The sequence below is a fragment of the Stegostoma tigrinum genome, chromosome 29, assembly GCF_030684315.1.
Source record: "Stegostoma tigrinum isolate sSteTig4 chromosome 29, sSteTig4.hap1, whole genome shotgun sequence".
Classification (NCBI taxonomy): Eukaryota; Metazoa; Chordata; class Chondrichthyes; order Orectolobiformes; family Stegostomatidae; genus Stegostoma; species Stegostoma tigrinum.
The window spans coordinates 23,806,007-23,825,627 of NC_081382.1; the positions used below are offsets into that span (position 1 = coordinate 23,806,007).

General features: G+C 42.9%; 1 protein-coding gene across 1 annotated transcript in view; it reads left to right on the plus strand.

Moving 5' to 3' along the window:
• Positions 1 to 19,621, plus strand: part of LOC125465260 (protein crumbs homolog 1-like) — a 175,965-nt gene that overhangs the window by 90,345 nt on the left and 65,999 nt on the right. The window contains exons 3-4 of the mRNA XM_059638411.1: positions 769 to 964; positions 13,269 to 13,408. Coding sequence (XP_059494394.1) covers positions 769 to 964; positions 13,269 to 13,408 — 336 coding nt within the window. The remainder of the gene's footprint in view (positions 1 to 768; positions 965 to 13,268; positions 13,409 to 19,621) is intronic.

Genomic DNA, 19,621 nt, shown 5'->3' on the forward strand with positions numbered 1-19,621 from the left:
TTCCATTCCTCCGCATTTTGCACAATAGCCTATTGTGGGGAACCTTATCGAACGCCTTGCTGAAATCCATATACACCACATCAACCGGTTTACTCTCCTCTACCTGTTTGGTCACCTTCTCAAAGAACTCAATAAGGTTTGTGAGGCACGACCTTCCCTTCACAAAACCGTGCTGACTATCCCTAATCAATTTATTCTTTTCTAGATGATTATAAATCCTATCCCTTATAACCTTTTCCAACACTTTACCAACAACTGAGGTAAGGCTCACTGGTCTATAATTACCAGGGTTGTCTCTACTCCCCTTCTTGAACAGGGGAACCACATTTGCTATCCTCCAGTCATCTGGCACTATTCCTGTAGACAATGACGAGTTAAAGATCTTAAACTATAGACGGTTGCTAGGGCTTTTCAAACCTAAATTTAAAAATTTAAATTTGAGTTTATTTTCAAAATACCATTACTGAAACAGACTGTCACCACAGTTCTGACTGGAGGAATAACATAAGCACTGTCTATCAGATTGAGGTTCAGCTGACATCTACGTGAGCTAATGCTTGAATTCTGAGTGACCCCAAAGAAAATTCTTCACCTTTCCATCTTTATTTACCTGTTTCTCCCTCATTATCACACTTCCTTCGTTTTCATTCTACTGAATAAAAACTATTTTCTAAATCTTTGATTGTATTCTATGTAGAAATGCTCCTACTGAAAATCAAAAGTACAAAATTTAGTTTAAAATCAACACTTATCTTTTAATTTCCTAAGGTCTGAACTGTGAAGTTGAAATAAATGAATGCGAATCGAACCCCTGTCAGCATGGTGGTACGTGTAGAGACAACATTGCATTCTATGACTGTTTATGTGCTTCTGGTTATGAGGGAGTTGACTGCGAGACAGATATTGACGAATGTGCCAGCAATCCATGTATCAACCGAGGAACATGCAAGGACATGATGAATGGGTAAGGAACACATTGCACTGCCTCCCTATCACAGCATTGACACTAATGATTTCACTTTCTTACAAAACAGGTAGACCTCATAGAACGGCCATTCTAATGTGCATCAAGGTCATCGCAAATTCATTACTGTGTCACACCTGGATCTAGTCGGAGTTGGAGAAAATTCAGTCAGGGTACGGATGGAAACTTTGCAAAAAGCGAATTGAAAAAAAAAGACAAAAAAAGTTGATAATTCTGAAGAGAACAGAAAATATTTAATTCATCCACAAATTATGTAGAAACATTTTTGACACCCTCAATGGCAAAGATGATTTTAGACGATTAATTTGTTTGCAGTTACTTATTACTGTAGGGGTTCCGGTTTACGATCAGTCATTTGCTGATTTTTAGGTGGTTCAAATCACCCCCAGATCCCAAGTTCTGACACTGGTCTTATTTAGAGAATGTGACTTTAAGAAGGCAGTGGACAAGTGTTTCAGGGCAAAAGAACCTTTGCGTTTATTTAAATACAAAAGGTAAGTATAACGCAAGAAATAAAGGCAAATGTAATAAATTGTGAAATTGACATTATCAATTATACAGAGGACAGTAACTAAACACTATTAAATCAAATTCAGTTTAAACATTATTAGAACTAGACAACAGGGTTTTAATCACAGAAACATTTATCAGGCTTCCAACCCTTGGGGTTCCCTGCACTGTTGCCACCCACCATCCCCTCCCTGCTAGCTAGGTTGGATACTTTGGGGTCTCAAGTATTGAAGCTCACCACTGGGGGTAAACACCATTTTGAAGTACGGCTGGCCGTTCCCTCTTGCCGTAGCCGGAGCTTCGATGAAGACTTCGGACGGTAGCGGCCTTCAGGCTGTGTCGAGTCCGTTGACGCGGTGGGACGCGGAGTGGATTTGTTGGTTTTCCTTACTTTGTGGTGGTTCCCGCGAACAGGTTTTCACCTCAGGAATGTGCCTGAGGCCTTATCAATCAAGCTGGTGGCTTTCGGAGGTCGTAAATTGTCAGGCCTGCCGGTCGTGGTCGGTTGTCGCCGGTTCCCCCGTGTCGGTAGGTTTTGGGATTGCTGTCTGGAGATGGCTCTAGGGATCACTTCGGGGCCTTTCGGATCTTTCTCCTGGTAGTAGCTGTGGGGATAGCTCCCGGGGCGAGTCGTGCTCTCCACTGAGGTATAGGGCCTGCAATTACACTAACTGCAAGTCTCTTCCCTTCGTGCCAAATCTGCGCTTGTTATTGTGTTATCGGTATTCCCTTTTGAGGCAATTGGCTCCCTGATAGTTAACAGTAGGTGTGAATGTATTTTGATTAAATAGAATGGTCAATGTCTCTGTGCATAAATATTGATTGAAGTTGAGTGTCTTGGTATCTGTAGAGGCTCCACACTGTCTGGGTGGGATGGTCCAAAGGGTAAAAGTTAGCTACAGTTTAGAATATAAAATGTGAGGCTGGATGAACACAGCAGGCCAAGCAGCATCTCAGGAGCACAAAAGCTGACGTTTCGGGCCTAGACCCTTCATCAGAGAGGGGGATGGGGGGAGGGAACTGGAATAAATAGGGAGAGAGGGGGAGGCGGACCGAAGATGGAGAGTAAAGAAGATAGGTGGAGAGGGTGTAGGTGGGGAGGTAGGGAGGGGATAGGTCAGTCCAGGGAAGACGGACAGGTCAAGGAGGTGGGATGAGGTTAGTAGGTAGCTGGGGGTGCGGCTTGGGGTGGGAGGAAGGGATGGGTGAGAGGAAGAACCGGTTAGGGAGGCAGAGACAGGTTGGACTGGTTTTGGGATGCAGTGGGTGGGGGGGAAGAGCTGGGCTGGTTGTGTGGTGCAGTGGGGGGAGGGGATGAACTGGGCTGGTTTAGGGATGCAGTGGGGGAAGGGGAGATTTTGAAACTGGTGAAGTCCACATTGATACCATATGGCTGCAGGGTTCCCAGGCGGAATATGAGTTGCTGTTCCTGCAACCTTCGGGTGGCATCATTGTGGCAGTGCAGGAGGCCCATGATGGACATGTCATCAAGAGAATGGGAGGGGGAGTGGAAATGGTTTGCGACTGGGAGGTGCAGTTGTTTGTTGCGAACTGAGCGGAGGTGTTCTATCCCCTCCCTACCTCCCCACCTACACCCTCTCCACCTATCTTCTTTACTCTCCATCTTCGGTCCGCCTCCCCCTCTCTCCCTATTTATTCCAGTTCCCTCCCCCCATCCCCCTCTCTGATGAAGGGTCTAGGCCCGAAACGTCAGCTTTTGTGCTCCTGAGATGCTGCTTGGCCTGCTGTGTTCATCCAGCCTCACATTTTATTATCTTGGAATCTCCAGCATCTGCAGTTCCCATTATCTCTGATACAGTTTAGAATGTCAGGTCTGGTTCATTGTTATTTGAGTCAAAGTCTGAGTTGGATTTTCAGACTGAACAATGGTTCCAGGCGGCCATCCCTGTGTCTGAGATAACAGGGTGTAGAGTGGGATGAACACAGCAGGCCGAGCAGGAAGGCTGACGTTTAAGGGTCCGGACCCTTCTTCAGAAATGGGGGAGCGGAAGGGAATTCTGAAATAAATAGAGAAAAGGGGAGGCAGATAGAAGATGGAGAAAGGACCAAATGGGTAGAAATGAGATGGACAGGTCAAGGATGTGGGGATGGAGCCAGTAAAGGTGAGTGTAGGTGGGGAGTTAGGATGGGGTTTGGTCAGTCCACGGAAGATGGGCAGGTCAAGGAGGTGGGGATGAGGCTGGTTGGTAGGAGGTGGGGGTGTGGGTTGAGGTGGGAGAAAGGACAGACAGGTTAGGGAGGCGGGGATGAATGGGGCTGGTTTTGGGATATGGTGGGGGCAAGGAGATTTTGAAGCTTGTGAAGTCCACATTGATACCATTGGGCTGCAGTGTTCCCAAGCGGAATATGAGGTGCTGTTCCTGCAAATTTCGGGTGGCATCATTGTGGCACTACAGGAGGCCCAGGATGGACATATCGTGCAAGGAGTGGAAGGGGGAGTTGAAGTGGTTCACGACTGGGAGGTGCAGTCGTTTGTCACGAACTGGGCCGAAGGTGCTCCATTTGGTTTCCCCGATGTAGAGGAGGCCACATTAGAAACAGCGGATGCAGTACACCACATTAGCAGATGCGCAGGTGAACATCTGTTTGATGTGGAAGTTTTCTTGGGGCCTGGGATGTAGGTGAGGGGGCAGGTGTAGCACTTCCTGCGGTTGCAGGGAAAAGTGCTGGGGGTGGTGGGGTTAGCGGGGAGTGTGGAGCGGACAGGGGAGTCCCGGAGAGAGTGGTCTCTCTGGAAAGCAGATAAGGGTGGAGAGGGAAAAATGTCCTTGGTAGTGGGGTCAGATTGCAGATGGCGGAAGTGGCGGAGGATGACCCGTTGGATCCGGAGGTTGGTGGGGCGGTACATGAGGATGAGGGGGATTCCTTGTTATTATTGCGAGGAGGGGATGTGAGGGATGAGTTGAGGGAAATGCAAGAGATGCAGTCGAGCAGAGTTGCAATCCTTGAAAAACAAGGACATCTGGCATGTCTGGGAGTGGAATACCTCATCTCAGGAGCAGATGTGGCAGAGGCAAAGGAGTTGGGAACAGGGCATGGCATTCTTGCAGGAAGGTGGGTGGGAGGAGGCGTATTCTAGGTAGCTGTGGGAGTCCGTGGGCTTGAAATAGATATCGATTTCCAAGTGGTTGCCAGAGATGGAAACAGAGGGGTCCAGGAAGGAGAGGGAGGTATCAGAGATGGTCCAGGTGAACTTAAGGTTGGGGTGGAAAGTGTTCGTGAAGTGGATGAACTATTCAAGCTCCTCGTGGGAGCACGAGGCAGCGCCGATACAGTCATCAGTTTAACGGAGGAAGAGGTGGGGGATATGGCCAGTGTAGCTTTGGAAGAGGGATTGTTCCACGTGTCCTACAAACAGGTAGGCATAGCTTGGGCCCATGCTGGTACCCATGGCCACCCCCTTTTGTCTGTAGAAGTGGGAGGAATTGAAGTAGAATCATCCTGTGGATGAAAATTGAAGGACACATCCCTGTGGCTGTATATTTTTCCCAGAGCATAGCCAAGCTGCCTTTTAGTTTATGTTAAAAAGGTTTTTTTTGACAAGTCCAAGGTTTTGGTGTAGTATTTCAGAATATGGGTATTTTTGCTCAATCCTACATTACCAAGTGACCAGCCTGGAATTGTGAAGAAATATAGAACACAGAACATAGAACATTACAGCACAGTACAGGCCCTTTGGCCCTTGATGTTGTCTCAACCTGTCATACCAATCTGAAGCCCATATATTTCTGCTTATATTTTATTATTCTAATTTTGATTTTTGACTACATAAAGTTTTTTGACTGTATAGTTATAGAAATGGACCTAAACAATATCTCAGAGGAGGTTTCTCCTCTCACCATCTTCTCCTTTATCCATCTTCTATCTGCCTCTCCCGTCTCCCTATTTATTTCAGAATCCCCTTGTCCTCCCCATTTCTGAAGAAGGGTCCCAACCCAAAACGTCAAACTTTCCTGCTCCTCTGATGCTGCTTGGCCTGCAGTGTTCATCAGGCTTCACACTGTGTTATCTCAATACCTCAGAGGAAATGGGAATCCTCTAAAACTGACTGGAATGGAAATAAAGATAAATAATTGCTTACACACAATGCCATGTGAGGAAATCAGGAGACATAAACCTAGGGCAGGATGAGATGCATGGTGTCTCAAAGAGGTCTGTGCTGGGCCCTTAAATGTTAGCAATTTACTTCCTCAAGATTTAGATAAGGAGACCAACTGAGAAGTAGATGAAGGTGCCACTCACACAAGGATAGGTAAGAAAGTATTTTGTGAAGAAAACTCTCGGAGCTTGCAGGAGGGTATAGATAGATTGAGAGAGTGGCCAAAATCTGGCAGATGGTGTATAATGTGGGAAAATGAGAAAGTGTTCACTTTGGCTGGAGGAACAAAACAGCAGAGAATGACCTCAATAGAGAGTGGCTATAGTAACTTGAAATGTTCTAGTATATGAGTCACCAAATCTTAGTATACCAGGAGAGCATGTAATCGAGAAGGCCATTGGGATATTATCCTTTACTATGAGAGGAATTGAGCATAAAAGTAAGGATCAAAAATGGAATTTACTGGAAAAGCTCTGCGGGTCTGGCAGCACCTGTGAAGAAAAACTGGAGTTAATGTTTTGGGTCCAGTGACTTATCCTCACAGCAAGAAGGGTCACCCGGGCCAAAACGTTAACTCCGATTTTTTTCTTCACAGATGCTGCCAGACCTGCTGAGCTTTTTCCAGCAATTTCTGATTTTGTTCCTGATTTGCAGCATCCGCAGTTTTTTTTCCAGGTTTTATGAAAACAAGAGTGTAGTGCTTCAGGTGTACAGGGTATTGGTGAGATGGCACCTTGTGTGTAATCTTGGCTTCCTTATTTGAGAATGTAAATACACTAGAGACAGTTCAGAGGTGGTTGAATAAATTGATACCAGGAATAAGCATGTTGCCTTACAGGTTGAACAGACTGGGCTTGTTTCTGGAGTTTGGAAGACTGAAGGATGATTAAATTGAAGTGGAGAAGATCCTGAATGGAAGTTCATAGAAAGGATGTTTCCCCTTGTGGGTGAATCAATGTGTTATGATTTGGTGTTGTTCCTTTAGGGCAGAGAAGAGAATTTTTTGTCCCTCGGAGGGTTGTGTGACTGTAACTGTGGTGGTAGTAAGACCATTGAATATTTTTAAGGTGTAAATGGATTGATTCTCTTTATGCAATGGAATCTAAGGTTATCGGGGTAGATGGGGATGTAGCATTGAAAATACAAATGTATCAGCCATGATCTTATTGAATAGCAGAGCAGATTCAAGGGCGTGAATAGTCTACTCAGCACCTGTTTTGTATGTGCATATTTTAAAAGTGGGCCTCAATTTACGGCAGGAGGGACACAATGTTTTAGCACGTTCTGCTTTTGAACTGAGCAGGATCAGCTATAAAGTAAGAATGGCTTTTGAAGGTCCTTTTTTATGACCAAGATTTTGGAAGTAGCAGTATGGTACTTTTAAAAAATTCTCATACAAAAAAAAGGCAGAGATTTATTTTCATTTACGTCATTAAGTGTGGATTGTTTGAAATTTTAGATCTAAATTACAAACGTGCATAAAATAATTCCTGGAATAATGCATAACGCCTGAGCCAAAAGAACAAACATTGTAAGATTCCCCTAGACATGACTGCCTGGGAGATTCACCAGCGCAGCATTGTTGGACTGTGATGCTGTCTTTTTCCCTCGGAGTATGTCTTCCTGCTCACAGACTGACCAGGTGGGGAACAGCCTGAGGGAGCAAATATCTCGTCAACCACCTCACGGTGCTCTGTGATTGTACATTAGCTTGAAATGGTACTTTACATGGGGTTAGGGTTTGGGTTCTTAAGAAGAACTGACAGCTACTTATAGCTATCTTACGCATCTTCTTTCTACTTTATATTAGCTAATGATTGAGAATGATGCTGCATTTTTGAACAGAAACCTATTTTTGAAGATCTGGATATGGTATAATTTTTTTGCATGTGAGGAAGAACAGGGAAATTCCCTTGCTGCTTTTGTCATACTGCCATACATGGGCGGTGTAGTGATGCAGGAAGTACAATTTCTGTCCCTGCGCTGTTGCTATTACCAGTTTGTATTTATGCAGTGCTTATTAGAACAAGGAATGAAACATATCAGAGTTCCTAACATGCAGGGAAAAAGGCATGCTTTGGGAGGAAAAAGGAGAAACTCTGAGGGCAGGCTAAAAACAAAATCAAACTGTCTTTTAAATACGTTAAGTAAGAGGCTTTAGGAATATTCAGAAGGCAGAATTAGGCACTGCACAGCCTCAGATTAATTGTTGCAGTCTACTGCGCAGTAAGGGAAGAGATATACAGACAGGAAAAAAAATCAGATAGGGTGTGCTGACTCCATGAAAATAGTTAATCGTACTGAAATGACTTTTCTTGCTCACAATAGTTGTAGATGCATTTTGTGCAGAAGGAGTTTCACGTGCAGTTCAAAATTCATTTAAGTCTATTCTAGAAGTAAAGAGGTTATGAACTAGGATTTCATTACTGGCAGAGAGGGATCAGAGTGTAAGCAGCAAACTTCCAGAGAGGGATGAAAGAAACCTAGGTGAGTCGCTATAGCTGTTATACAAGTTGTTGACGATTTGTATGGGGTTTATGCAAGTCTGTTTTATTGATGTTGAGCTAACAGATATTTTGATGACATCTCATTCTCTAACTGCTATTGGATCGGCAACTTTTTTCTGGCTAAAGCTGATTTTAGGCAAGTGAGCGCAAAGAATATATCAGACTCAGGTAAAAAAAAGTGGTGGTTGAGAGTTCGAATCCAGTTTTGTCCTATACCTGCTAAAGCATTGCTGAGGCTCCTGCCACCAACATGTTAAATCGGGAATTAAAAGAATGATGAGTGCAGCAGGCCAGGCAGCATCAGAGGAACAGGAAGCCTGAGGTTTTGGATCAGGACCCTTCATCAGAAATGGGGAGCGGGAAGGGAGCTCATAAATAAATAGAGAGGAGGAGCGGGGCTGGGGAAGGTAGGTGGGATGGTGATTGGTGAGTGCAGGTAGGCAGTGGTGGGGATTGGTCAGTAAGATGGGAAGAGGAGAAAGGTGGGAGAGAAGATGGACAGGTTGTGTCTGGTCAAGGAGGCAGGAATGAGAGGGAGGGCTGGTCACGGGATGAGGCCAGGGGGTGGGGAGATTTTAAAACTGGTGAATTCCATGTTTAGACCATTGGGCTGTAGGCTACTGAGGTGGAATATGCGGTGTTGCTCCTTCCTTGTCTAGGCCTTCTGGCTGTAATCCCACCTTGTTGGTCTGACACAAACTTTCCATCTTCTCTCCCACCTATCTGCCCCATCCATCCTGCTGACCAATCCCCACCACTGTCTATCTGCATTCACCTTTCGCTATCCCACCTACCTTCCCCAGCCCCACCCCTCCTCTATTTATTTCAGAGTCCCTTCCCCCTCTCCCCTCCCCCAATTCTGAAGAAGGGCCCAGACCCAAAACATTAGCTTTCCTTGTTCTCTGATGCTGCCTGGCCTGCTGTGTTCCCCCAGTTCCACACTGTGTTATCCCTGACTCCAGCATCTGCAGTTCTTCCTGTCTCTGAATGAGATAAAAGAATGATGCTCTGGATGAACCAATAGTTAATGAACAGCACAAATGTGAATGAAACAATGAGAAGATATGAATAAAACAAAAATGGAGTGCTCAACAACAAAGTTAGCAGAGAGCTTATGAAGAAGGGGTGACTTGGGGATGCAGAATCCATCACTCAGAATATCTTTGGTTTCTTTGTCCAAAATGATTTTGATGCTGTGGGACAAGTGGAGAAACTTAAAATAATTTTCACTATTCGAGGTAAATCTGTAGTTGATAGTAATCTTGAGTTCAAAGGCCTTTAGAAAACAGATTTATAAAAGAGAAGTTGAAGAGAGACATTTTATGGACAGTTGACATTGTTTGAAAAAAGTAAATAAAGTGTCCCTTTGAAATTGCAATTTCATCAACAAGATTACATGTGAAATATGTTTAAATTTGCCAAAGAACGACTTTATAGGATAAATGCACTTACTGGCTTATCAATTAAAACTCTCAGGTGAAACAGTGTCCTTAAAATTCAATAGTTTACAATTTTTCCTTTATCTGATTCAGAAGTCATAAAATCACTAACACATTGAGGGCATGGCAGTTTTGTGTGCAGCAATCCAATTAATTCCATATCTCTGCTCTACACCCGCAGCCCTGCTGTATTTTCTTGATGTGGGTCCAATTTCTTTTTGAAATCATTCACAATTAAGACAGTATGACCCATGCAGCCATCAAGTTCCAGGACATTGCCTCAAGCAACAAAGAACTACTTTCTCACACCTCCCATCTCACTTTCCCAAAACATTGAACGTGTGTCCCCTAGTACTTGTATCATCAGCTCTTGGGCGGGGGGGGGGGGGAATAAACTTCTTTTTATCTAGCCTGTTAAACCTGTTACAATCTTACACACTTAACTGACTAAATTTTGCAGTCATGGTGATGCTCACTCTTGGACTTGCTAAAAGCAGCCACAAAGCTTCAACAGTCTTCGGCCTGCATGTCCTGCTTTTCCAGTGGTAGTTACATCTGGTTTTTCGTAGAGGGAATGTGGCAGCAATGATGTCAGCAAGCAGATCAGCAGCCAAACATTTTCAATTATTCACGAAGGAAACCAGGAAGTTAAAAGCACTTGCATACTTCACCTTTAAGTAAAATATTCTTACAAAAAAATTAGTTCTGATCTGATTAACATTGAAGCCAAAATATAGATAAACTTGTAAAAGTGAGCTGAGAAAAATGTGGAACTTTATAAAAATGAAATTTGGTTTTAGTACATAATATAACATTAGTTCCTCATATCCAGTGAGATGGTAGTTATGAAATTCATAGCAGTATACATTTAACAATGTGGAACTTTTTCAAATGATTTTACAGCAAGACCAGGCAAAGGAATGGAGCTGTCATCTACACAATAGGGTTTCCATTGATTGCAGAGTGCAGATGCCTAAATGACTGTGGAACAACTGAAAGCAATCTCTGCATTTCCACATTATTCTGTGCATATGCAATCTCCAGAAGTTGCTGTCCATTTCAATGGTATAATTATAGTGAAAGCTGACAGTTTTGCCATTGTTACCACTGTAAAATTTAGACCAATGTGTTTCCATTTTCGATGTCTCCAAAATACAGGATCTGTGTTCCCAGATCATTGTTATGTTTGCATCAAGCCAACTATAGCAGCAAAAAAGAGGCAACTCTGATTTGGGAATAACACCTAAAACTACACTTCTGGTTTTCTACACAAATTTCAACTTTAAGCATGGGAACAGGAAAGTTAGCAGCGATATAGTAAGTTCCCAATAGTAAGAAGGGGCAAGTTGGAAAGAGGGTTGCTCTAATATATCACGTTACAGTTGGCTAAAGTCATACGGTCCAGTGAACAGGCCACTTACTTGCCCTCTTGGTTATTGAAATCTTCATAGAATTAAGGGACGGCAATTCAGTTTAAGATGGGAAAGGAAATGAGAAAGCCTAGCAATTTGTCACATCTTGACTTTTCAATTGGTGTTCTAATTTCTACCCCTAGGTGGCGGCACAGTTCGCAACTTACAATATTTGCACCTTGCAGTCAGCTCCTTTGATGTACTCATGGATACAGTGAGAGATGGTTGCAAACTAATACAAGTTGCAAGCTGCCAAATGAAATAAAAAAGGGTATTTCACAGAATACTTTGAACTAATTGCCTCAGTTAAAATTTACTATAATGGCTGAGGACTGATTGACGCACGAGGCAAAAAGACTAAACCGATCACTGGCATTTGACCCACAAATAGAAAAACAAAAGAAGGAAGTTGCAATTGTTGCCAATATATCAGAAAGACTTTGAAAAATTGCTACTTTGTCACAAAATTGAAGAAGTATTTTGAAATAAGCTAATTCCAAAAATCAAAATTACTAGGAAATCCTCACCATGCTTTGATGTTGATAATATGTGGAATACTAGGTAATCTTCCTCACTACTTGCTTTTAAAAATTATTTAATTAATAATTTTTGGACAGTTTCCATCAAAATCGTTCAACTTTTACTTGTTAATTTCTTGAATATTTGGAAACAAATAGTTCTTGCAAGAACAATTCATGGATCATGCACGAGCTCTCTCACCCTGGCAAAAATAATGCAAGGCTGTTTTCTAATTCCTAGTTTAATGACTTAATTTCATGCATATTTCAAGCGTAAAATAATGACAGCAAAATATGTGACACAAACACATTAAAAGAAAATCAACATGATTAAATTGAATTATTCTTCATTAGTACATCAAAATTTGTCTCATATGGATCTGTAAATTCCCATTTTACCCAATTTAAAGTTTCTTCCCTCAAGAATTGGGCAAAAGAGAACTTATGTTGTTCTCGGTACCTATAGTCTTCAGAGCCAAATGATTAACAAGCGGTGAAGATCGGCCAGAGGTACAGCTATCACTGTTTTCACGGAAAATTACAAGTTTGAGAGCATTTTAATCGATCAAGTAGATATAACCGAACAAGAGAAGACACTGAACTCCATATACTGGAAATAAACACAGAAATTGTTGGGAAAACTCAACAGGTCTGGCAGCAGAGATAATAGGAAAGGTCAGCCTGGCAGGTTCAATAGCTGTTGATGACTGTTAGTGGCTGACAATGGGCTGGTTGCGGTAGCAGCCCATGTGATGACGAGCCCTGGTGTGTGGGGTTTGTGGTAAGGATAATGGAGAAGAATTATATATTTTTGTATTGCCTAAAATCTTAGGATGTGGAGAGGAAGAAATGCATAATATACAGTCAAAGGAACTTGAGATTGGAACCACACTGAAATTACATTTGTATTGACTGATGTAGGTATTATCACATTATTGCACCATTTATTTCATCAATGTATACCATTCTTGACTGATCACGTACATCCTACATGTATCTTCACAGCTGTACGTGAAATTGCACTCTGAACAGTATTCATCTTGGACAGGATGAGTGTTCATCCTTCAGATACCACTATATTCTTCTAAAAAGTGATTTGTTCAATAATGGAACCTTACACAGAGTCACAGATCATTTTAATGCAGAAAATCTTTGAATAACCTGGAAGTTTGGAACTTTGCTTTACAACAATTGTAACGTATTGCATGAGATATATAATGGATAATAATTCCTTTCAAATGTTGCCCTGCTTAATTTACTGACAGTTATCTCAAGTTAACTCAAAGTTGATTTTTTTAAAATCTCCAGGGAATGTTTAATATTAAACTCACTGTTGCAATTTCACAAAGAGGTTGACTAATGCATTTTAAAAGGGTCGTGGAATTTAAATTGTAGGCAGGTTAAATATCCTGCAACACTCTGCCTCTTATTCATGAGTTTAAGAAGTCAGTGAAGGGCCTACTTTCAGACCTGCACCAATAAGCAGTAAGCCAGTAACACAGATAATTAGCTCATAAACTTCTCAATCTCCATCAAATTTCCTTTATTGGTGGATCTGACAAACTTGATGAGTGGACTTGAAAGCACAAATATAAAGCTGTGACAAAGTGCAAGAGGACTTTGAGATACTGTTGCCAAAGCATCAGCCTTCTTTCATAAGGAACAAAATCAATTGTTCCCCTCAAAATGACTTGCCGTCGACATTTAAAGTACATGTCTCTTCATCTTATTTGCTGAAATTAAGTTAATACTCACATGCTCCATTTTGTTTCTGTAGTTACATGTGTAACTGCACTGAAACAGGATTTATGGGCACAAATTGCGAGATAGACATCCCTGAGTGTGCGTCCAATCCATGTGTTAACAACGGGACATGTCTGGAAGGAGTGAAAAGCTACACTTGTCTCTGCTGGGATGGTGAGTACATATGTCAAAGAGGAGCAAAAGGGAGGGGCTGGGGATTATTAAAACTACAGAAACAATCTCCCAGAAAACTCACATCATCATTACCTATACACAGAGATTACTCTGTGAAAACTACTATTATGAATTGTAGATCGACCACCATCATGTAATTCACTTGTTTACGTCAGAATTTTTGACTTTAAACTTGAGAAGTGCTGTAATTGGAGTCTCCAAACTAGCCTTTTGTTTTACTTTTACACCTTTGCCTTGGATTAGAAGGATTTGGAGGTTGGTTAACAACCGGAGGTCACTACCTGAATGCACCATCTAGAACTGGAGCCACCATTGGCTGAGCCAATAATGTGGTGAGCCCTGTATGTTAAGGTGACAACCCACTGAAAAATGTGTATCACATTGAATGTCAGCTTGGAGCTCGGGCGCTGCTTAACATGGCCATCTGCAGTGCGGTTGAAACTCTACATTTTATGCTACCACTAATACAAAGATGTGTTCCTATCAAGAGTTTATAGAAGTCGCCAACTGTAGGATGTGATTGTTTTCAAACTTACTTTCTATTCAGTATGAACAGAAAATGCCAAAGCAAAACAGATTCATCTGCATCCAAACAAATAAAAGACAGTGATGTATTAATTTTAATGCAGAGAAGTTGTTTCCCTTTCTGGGAGCATCTAAGACCAGTGCGCATAATCTCAGAATGAGGGGTCACACATTTGAGACAGCGATGCGGAGGTATTTCTTCTTTGAGGATCATGAACCTATTGAATTCTTCACTGCAGAGGGCTGTTGAGGTTAGGTCATAAGTATGATCAAGGCTGAGATAGACAGGGCTGTAATCAGTAAGAGATTCAATGATTGTGGGGAAATGGCAGGAAAGTGGAGTTGAGGGTTATCAGTTCAGTCACAAGCTCATTAAATGGCAGAATCAACATAAGGTCTGAATGGCCTACTTCTATGCCATATGTCTAATTTGAGATCTAGCCTCCCTTTGGTTGTGGCAAAGAATCATTCAGGAAACAATTCATGTAGACATATGGAATGAGGTTCTTTCTGCACTCATGAATTAAGATGGGAAAATTGTCCTCCTATCAAATGCTGTTTTGACATCAGGAAGAGAGCTGAATTTTTTTTTTGATGTCTTCTGGATGACCTAGTGGAAACAAACGTTCTGTGCGTCATTCCATTCTCTTAGAATCTATTACAAGGAGCATAGTGACTGAACACTTAACAAACATGAGCTGACCGTGGGTGACAAGGTGCACAGTGGTTAGCACTGCTGCCTCACACCACCAGGGACCTGGGTTCAGTTCCACCATTGAGCAACTGTCCGTGTGGAATTTGCACATTCTGCCTGTGTCTGCATGGGTTTCCTCCCACAGTCCAAAAATGTGCAGATTAGGTGGATTGGCCATGGTAAAGTACCCCATAATGTCCGCGGATGTGCAGACTAGGTTGATTTAAGCAAGGGGAATGTGGAGATAGTGAGGGTGTGGGTGGGATGCAATATGGAGGGTCAGTGCAGACATGATGGGCTGAATGACTTCTTTCCACACCCTAGAGATTCTGTGACCTGATTCATAAGGCGCAAGTCATCAATAACAAACCTAATTGATTTTTTTCTTGAGTATGGAACTGATCTGACAAGAACGTGCCGATGGTGACCACACTGTCTCCCTTTATTGGGCTTGGTGAGCTAAGAATTAAAACTAAGAGTGCTAGAGACAAGGATGTGAAGGGTTCTAGAATCAAGGAAGCTATATGAAGTTAAGATGCAGATAAGCCATGAGCTACCTGAGAAATTGCTTCGGCTTGAGGGTTTGAATGGCCTTATTATATGTTTCTACTGTTACAGTAGCTTCATATTTAATTACTTTTGAAGATGTGAATTTGAAGGATTGTGCATACCTGGATTGTGTTTTTTTTTATAAAAGGTCAATGAAAGAGTAAATTTTTTTTTTAAGCAAGACATTTCTTGCAAGTCACACGTTTTATGCTAACTACCCATTTACTGCCAGTGCCCGTGTCTGGGCTTATGACTGTCAGCTTGCACTTTCTGATTCATTTAGTGATCAGCCTGTAGAAGGAAATGTTTCCCAGCTCAACTGTCTGATTTCTGTGAGAACCTATTGTTATGGGTCCAATGTGGCATGTTTACTTCTTCTTCTAATCTGGTCTGCCATGACTTTTCTCTACCCCTCACTAATTGTACAGTTTGGCTCTTGAATGTCTCTCTCAGGGCATTACGTGGCTTGCGCTGGGATCTAGGCACTGCACCATATGTAAAGTTAGTCTACACTTCACTTAAGACATTGCGAGCCAGGAATCACTCCTCAGCCACGCTGCTTGTCCATCTCATTGAAGGCATGGCCCAACGGAGAGGAGAGCTCACTCTCTGCTTAGCTGATAGGGACCTGGAGACAGGGAGGTGGAGAGGAGGGTACATGATTGCCCCAGAGCTCACTGTCCCCATTTATGACCAGCCTGAATCTCAAGATGTTGTGTCCCAGCTGAGATAGGATGCCTGGAAGTGCAGGGAAAAGGTCAGTGACCTTCTGCTTTCCGAAGGGGCTAGTGCTACCACTTTGTTCTCAGCTACCTCAGACTGACTGGGCTACGACTCACTCAAACTCTGTCACTGCATACATCTCTCATCATGGGTCAAGGATGACAGCTCTTATTATTGCACTCAGCATGCCTAAGCAACAGGTCTTACCCACCTCATCCTCCCAAACAAAGAAATCCTCCTGCTCTTTGTCCGTCTTCCTCAGTCAGTGGAGGCACCTTACCAGCTCTGTTCAAGCTTCACCACCACCATCACTCGCAATCCCTCCTTTTGCCTTATTGCCATAGACTGACATCTCCACAGTTCCCCGACTGACCTACCTGTAATTCCTGGACTGTATCCATTTGAACCACAAGTGTGAGCCTGTCCAAATCTTGGACACAATCCCCAGACTCAGATAGCATCATGTGCCTGGCTAACTGTGGTCAGTCCTTGGACTAGAATAGGACAAGTCCCTTCATTGACTGTGACAGCCCGCCCAATTGACCACAGTCTCCCTGACTGGCCGCAGAACCCCCCCCCCCCCCCGACTGACTGCAATCTCCCCGACTGATCATAGACCCTCCGGACTGACCACAGACCCCCAGACTTAGCGCAGTCCACCCTTCAGCCTACAAATGTCTGCTCCCCATTGACTTTCACACCTGGCCATTTGCTTGAAGCCGTGCAGTGTGTTTGCCGCATGAATGTCTGATGTTAATGAATCACAATTCCACACAAACGTCCTTGTTGGCAGTTCTGCTCTCCAACTAGGGAGGCTGCTTGCCTCTCCCTTCGCCCAGAATCCAGTAGCTTTTAACTCAGTACCAGAGACCTCATGCAATAAAAAAGAAGCAATGTGACAGTGACTGGCAGCCCGGAAGTCAGTGTGGAGGTGAGTAAGTGTGTGCTAATAAAGCAATGTGAAGTATACAGAGACTGGCAGCTCCAAGGAAACGCAAAGCGGACAAGCATTAAGAAAGCAAGTGAAGGCGAATCCCATGTAGATGTGTCTCTACAGTCAAAGTAATGTGGCGAAACCTACAAGCCTTGGCGTCCCTGAGCTCCAATATAAAGTTAACATGATGTGACTGACTGTGCCAACTCATACCCTGATGTATGATATCAGAAAGGAAGAAAATGTCTTGAACAGAATATCACCTGCAGCTGCAGAAGTAGCACTGGAACAATGTATTCTCTCTCATTATGTCAGGACCAGTGCAGAGTTGGCTGAAGTGGCCTGGGATAGATATGAATTCCAGGAGTTGATGTATAGAGGCAGATATGAAGGAAAATAGTTCATGGCTCACAACATAGAATATGCCAGTGAAAAAGATGAATCCTTTTAAAGGGATCAATCAACCATGGTTAACCAGGGAAGTTAAGGATTGTATCAAATGAAATAAAAACATACTACATGGTAATGATTAGTGGCCAGACAGAGGATTAGGAACGTTTTAAAAACCAACAAAAGATGACTAAAGAAATAATAAAAAGAGATTTGTGAGTTGGTCTGAGATCAGGTTTGATGATATAATGAGACTGGTGGATTGTCAATGTTAATTTCTAATTTCCTCCAAGTCAAATGGGGAGCTCTTCATATTTTTGCAAGTCCTCCCAAACTGTGATGAAAGGAACACTAAGGCATGTTTCATTTCCTTTGAAAAGGCAGCTAAGCAGATGAGGCGGCCAGAGGAAAACTGGACACTGTTTAGGCAAAGCATGTTGATGGGCAGAGCTCATCCAGAAATATTGAGGATAACTTGTTGAATTCCTGTAGAGGACTTGTGGAGATCTGGATGATCCAAACATGTATAAGCCAACATTTTTACTGGTCAGATCTTCACAAGGATGCGGTACTGTTTCGTAAAACGTGCCATATGTACAAGATGGTGAGAAAATCACGACATGCAGTCAGTCGTGTTTGGTAATGAGAGATACCTGTTTTTGAAGAACCATTTAGCAAGGTGTGACCAGTAGATTGTGTGAAAACTTTACCACAAATAGAAGTGGGATGCCTGCAGGTGCTTACAATTATAAATATATATGGCTACTCAAGTCCCAGCAGCCCTATCCTTGAGAACAATCACTGCTAAGATAGTGATGGAAAAGTTAACCCAGTTGTTCACTCGATTGAGTTTACTGATGGAGATTCAGTTAGAAAAGGGTTCCAGTTTTTTGTCACAAATTTTTAAGCAGGTTATGAGAATTCTGACTGGAACAAATGTTACATCTGCAACATACCAACCCCAACCATAAGGAGCATTGGAAAGGTACTATCACCACTCAAAATGATGGTTGTGACATCCTGTCATGCACGTCTTCCTGATTGGGACAAAGGGCTCGAGTTTCTATTATTTGTCAGAGATTCTCTAATGCGTCGACTGGTTTCACTTTTTTTTAAGATAATAAAGTGTGAAGCTGGATGAACACAGCAGGCCAAGCAGCATCTCAGGAGCACAAAAGCTGACATTTCAGGCCTAGACCCTTCATCAGAGAGGAAGGGTCTCATCCCGAAATGTCAGCTTTAGCGCTCCTGAGATGCTGCTTGGCCTGCTGTGTTCATCCAACTTCACGCTTTATTATCTTGGATTCTCCAGCATCTGCAGTTCCCATTATCTCTGATACACTTTTTTTTAACTTAGTTTATGGGCATGAGATAAGTGATCCTCTAAAACTAATTTTAAAAATGTTTCCTAGAACTGATAAGGAGATCCTCAATGTTAGACTCTGCATCTGCATTCTGGAAGCGGTTTACAGGAGTCTGCAATGTGGATTCTAGGGTGTTCTACTCAGGAACACCTTATAGCATTGCAAACAATCATAAAGTAGTGGGGGCTACCGAATCTTGAATGTTTCAAAAAGGGATGACATGTTAGTATTACTGTCCTTACAAAGTGCACCATTATCCCTGGTCCATATAAAATAGTTGCAAGGGTTGGTAAAGTAACTTTATTTGATTGATGTCCCAGATCGTTGGAAAAAACATTGCCTGTATCATATATTGAAACAATATCAGCACCGAGAGGATGATTTAAAAAAAAGTGCAGGTATGTCAAGAATTGAGGCCTGTGAGGATGAAAATGATAGTGGGAATGAGGTAAAAAAGAACCTTGGACCAATCCTGAACCCAGTTCCCTATTAGATAACATTGAACTGGTAGGGAGGTCGAACAGAGATAATAGGAACTGCAGATGCTGGAGAATCGGCGATAGCAAAGTGTGGAGCTGGATGGACGCAGCAGGCCAAGCAGCATCTTAGGAGCGCAAAAGCTGACATTTCGGGCCTCGACCCTTCATCAGAAATGGGGGAGGGGAGGAGGTTTCTGAAATAAATAGGGAGAGAGGGGGAGGCGGATCAAAGATGGATAGAGGAGAAGATAGGTGGGGAGGAGACAGACAAGTTAAAGAGGTGCGGATGGAGCCAGTAAAGGTGAGCGTAGGTAGGGAGGGGATAGGTCGGTCCAAGGAGGACGGACAGGTCAAGGGCCTGGGATGAGGTTAGTAGGTAGGAGCTGGGGGTGCAACTTGAGGTGGAAGGAGGGGATAGGTGAGAGGAAGAACAGGTTAGGGAGGCGGGGACGAGCTGGGCTGGTTTTGAGATGCAGTGGGGGAGGGGATGTTTTGAAGCTTGTGAAATCCACATTGATACCATTGGGCTGCAGG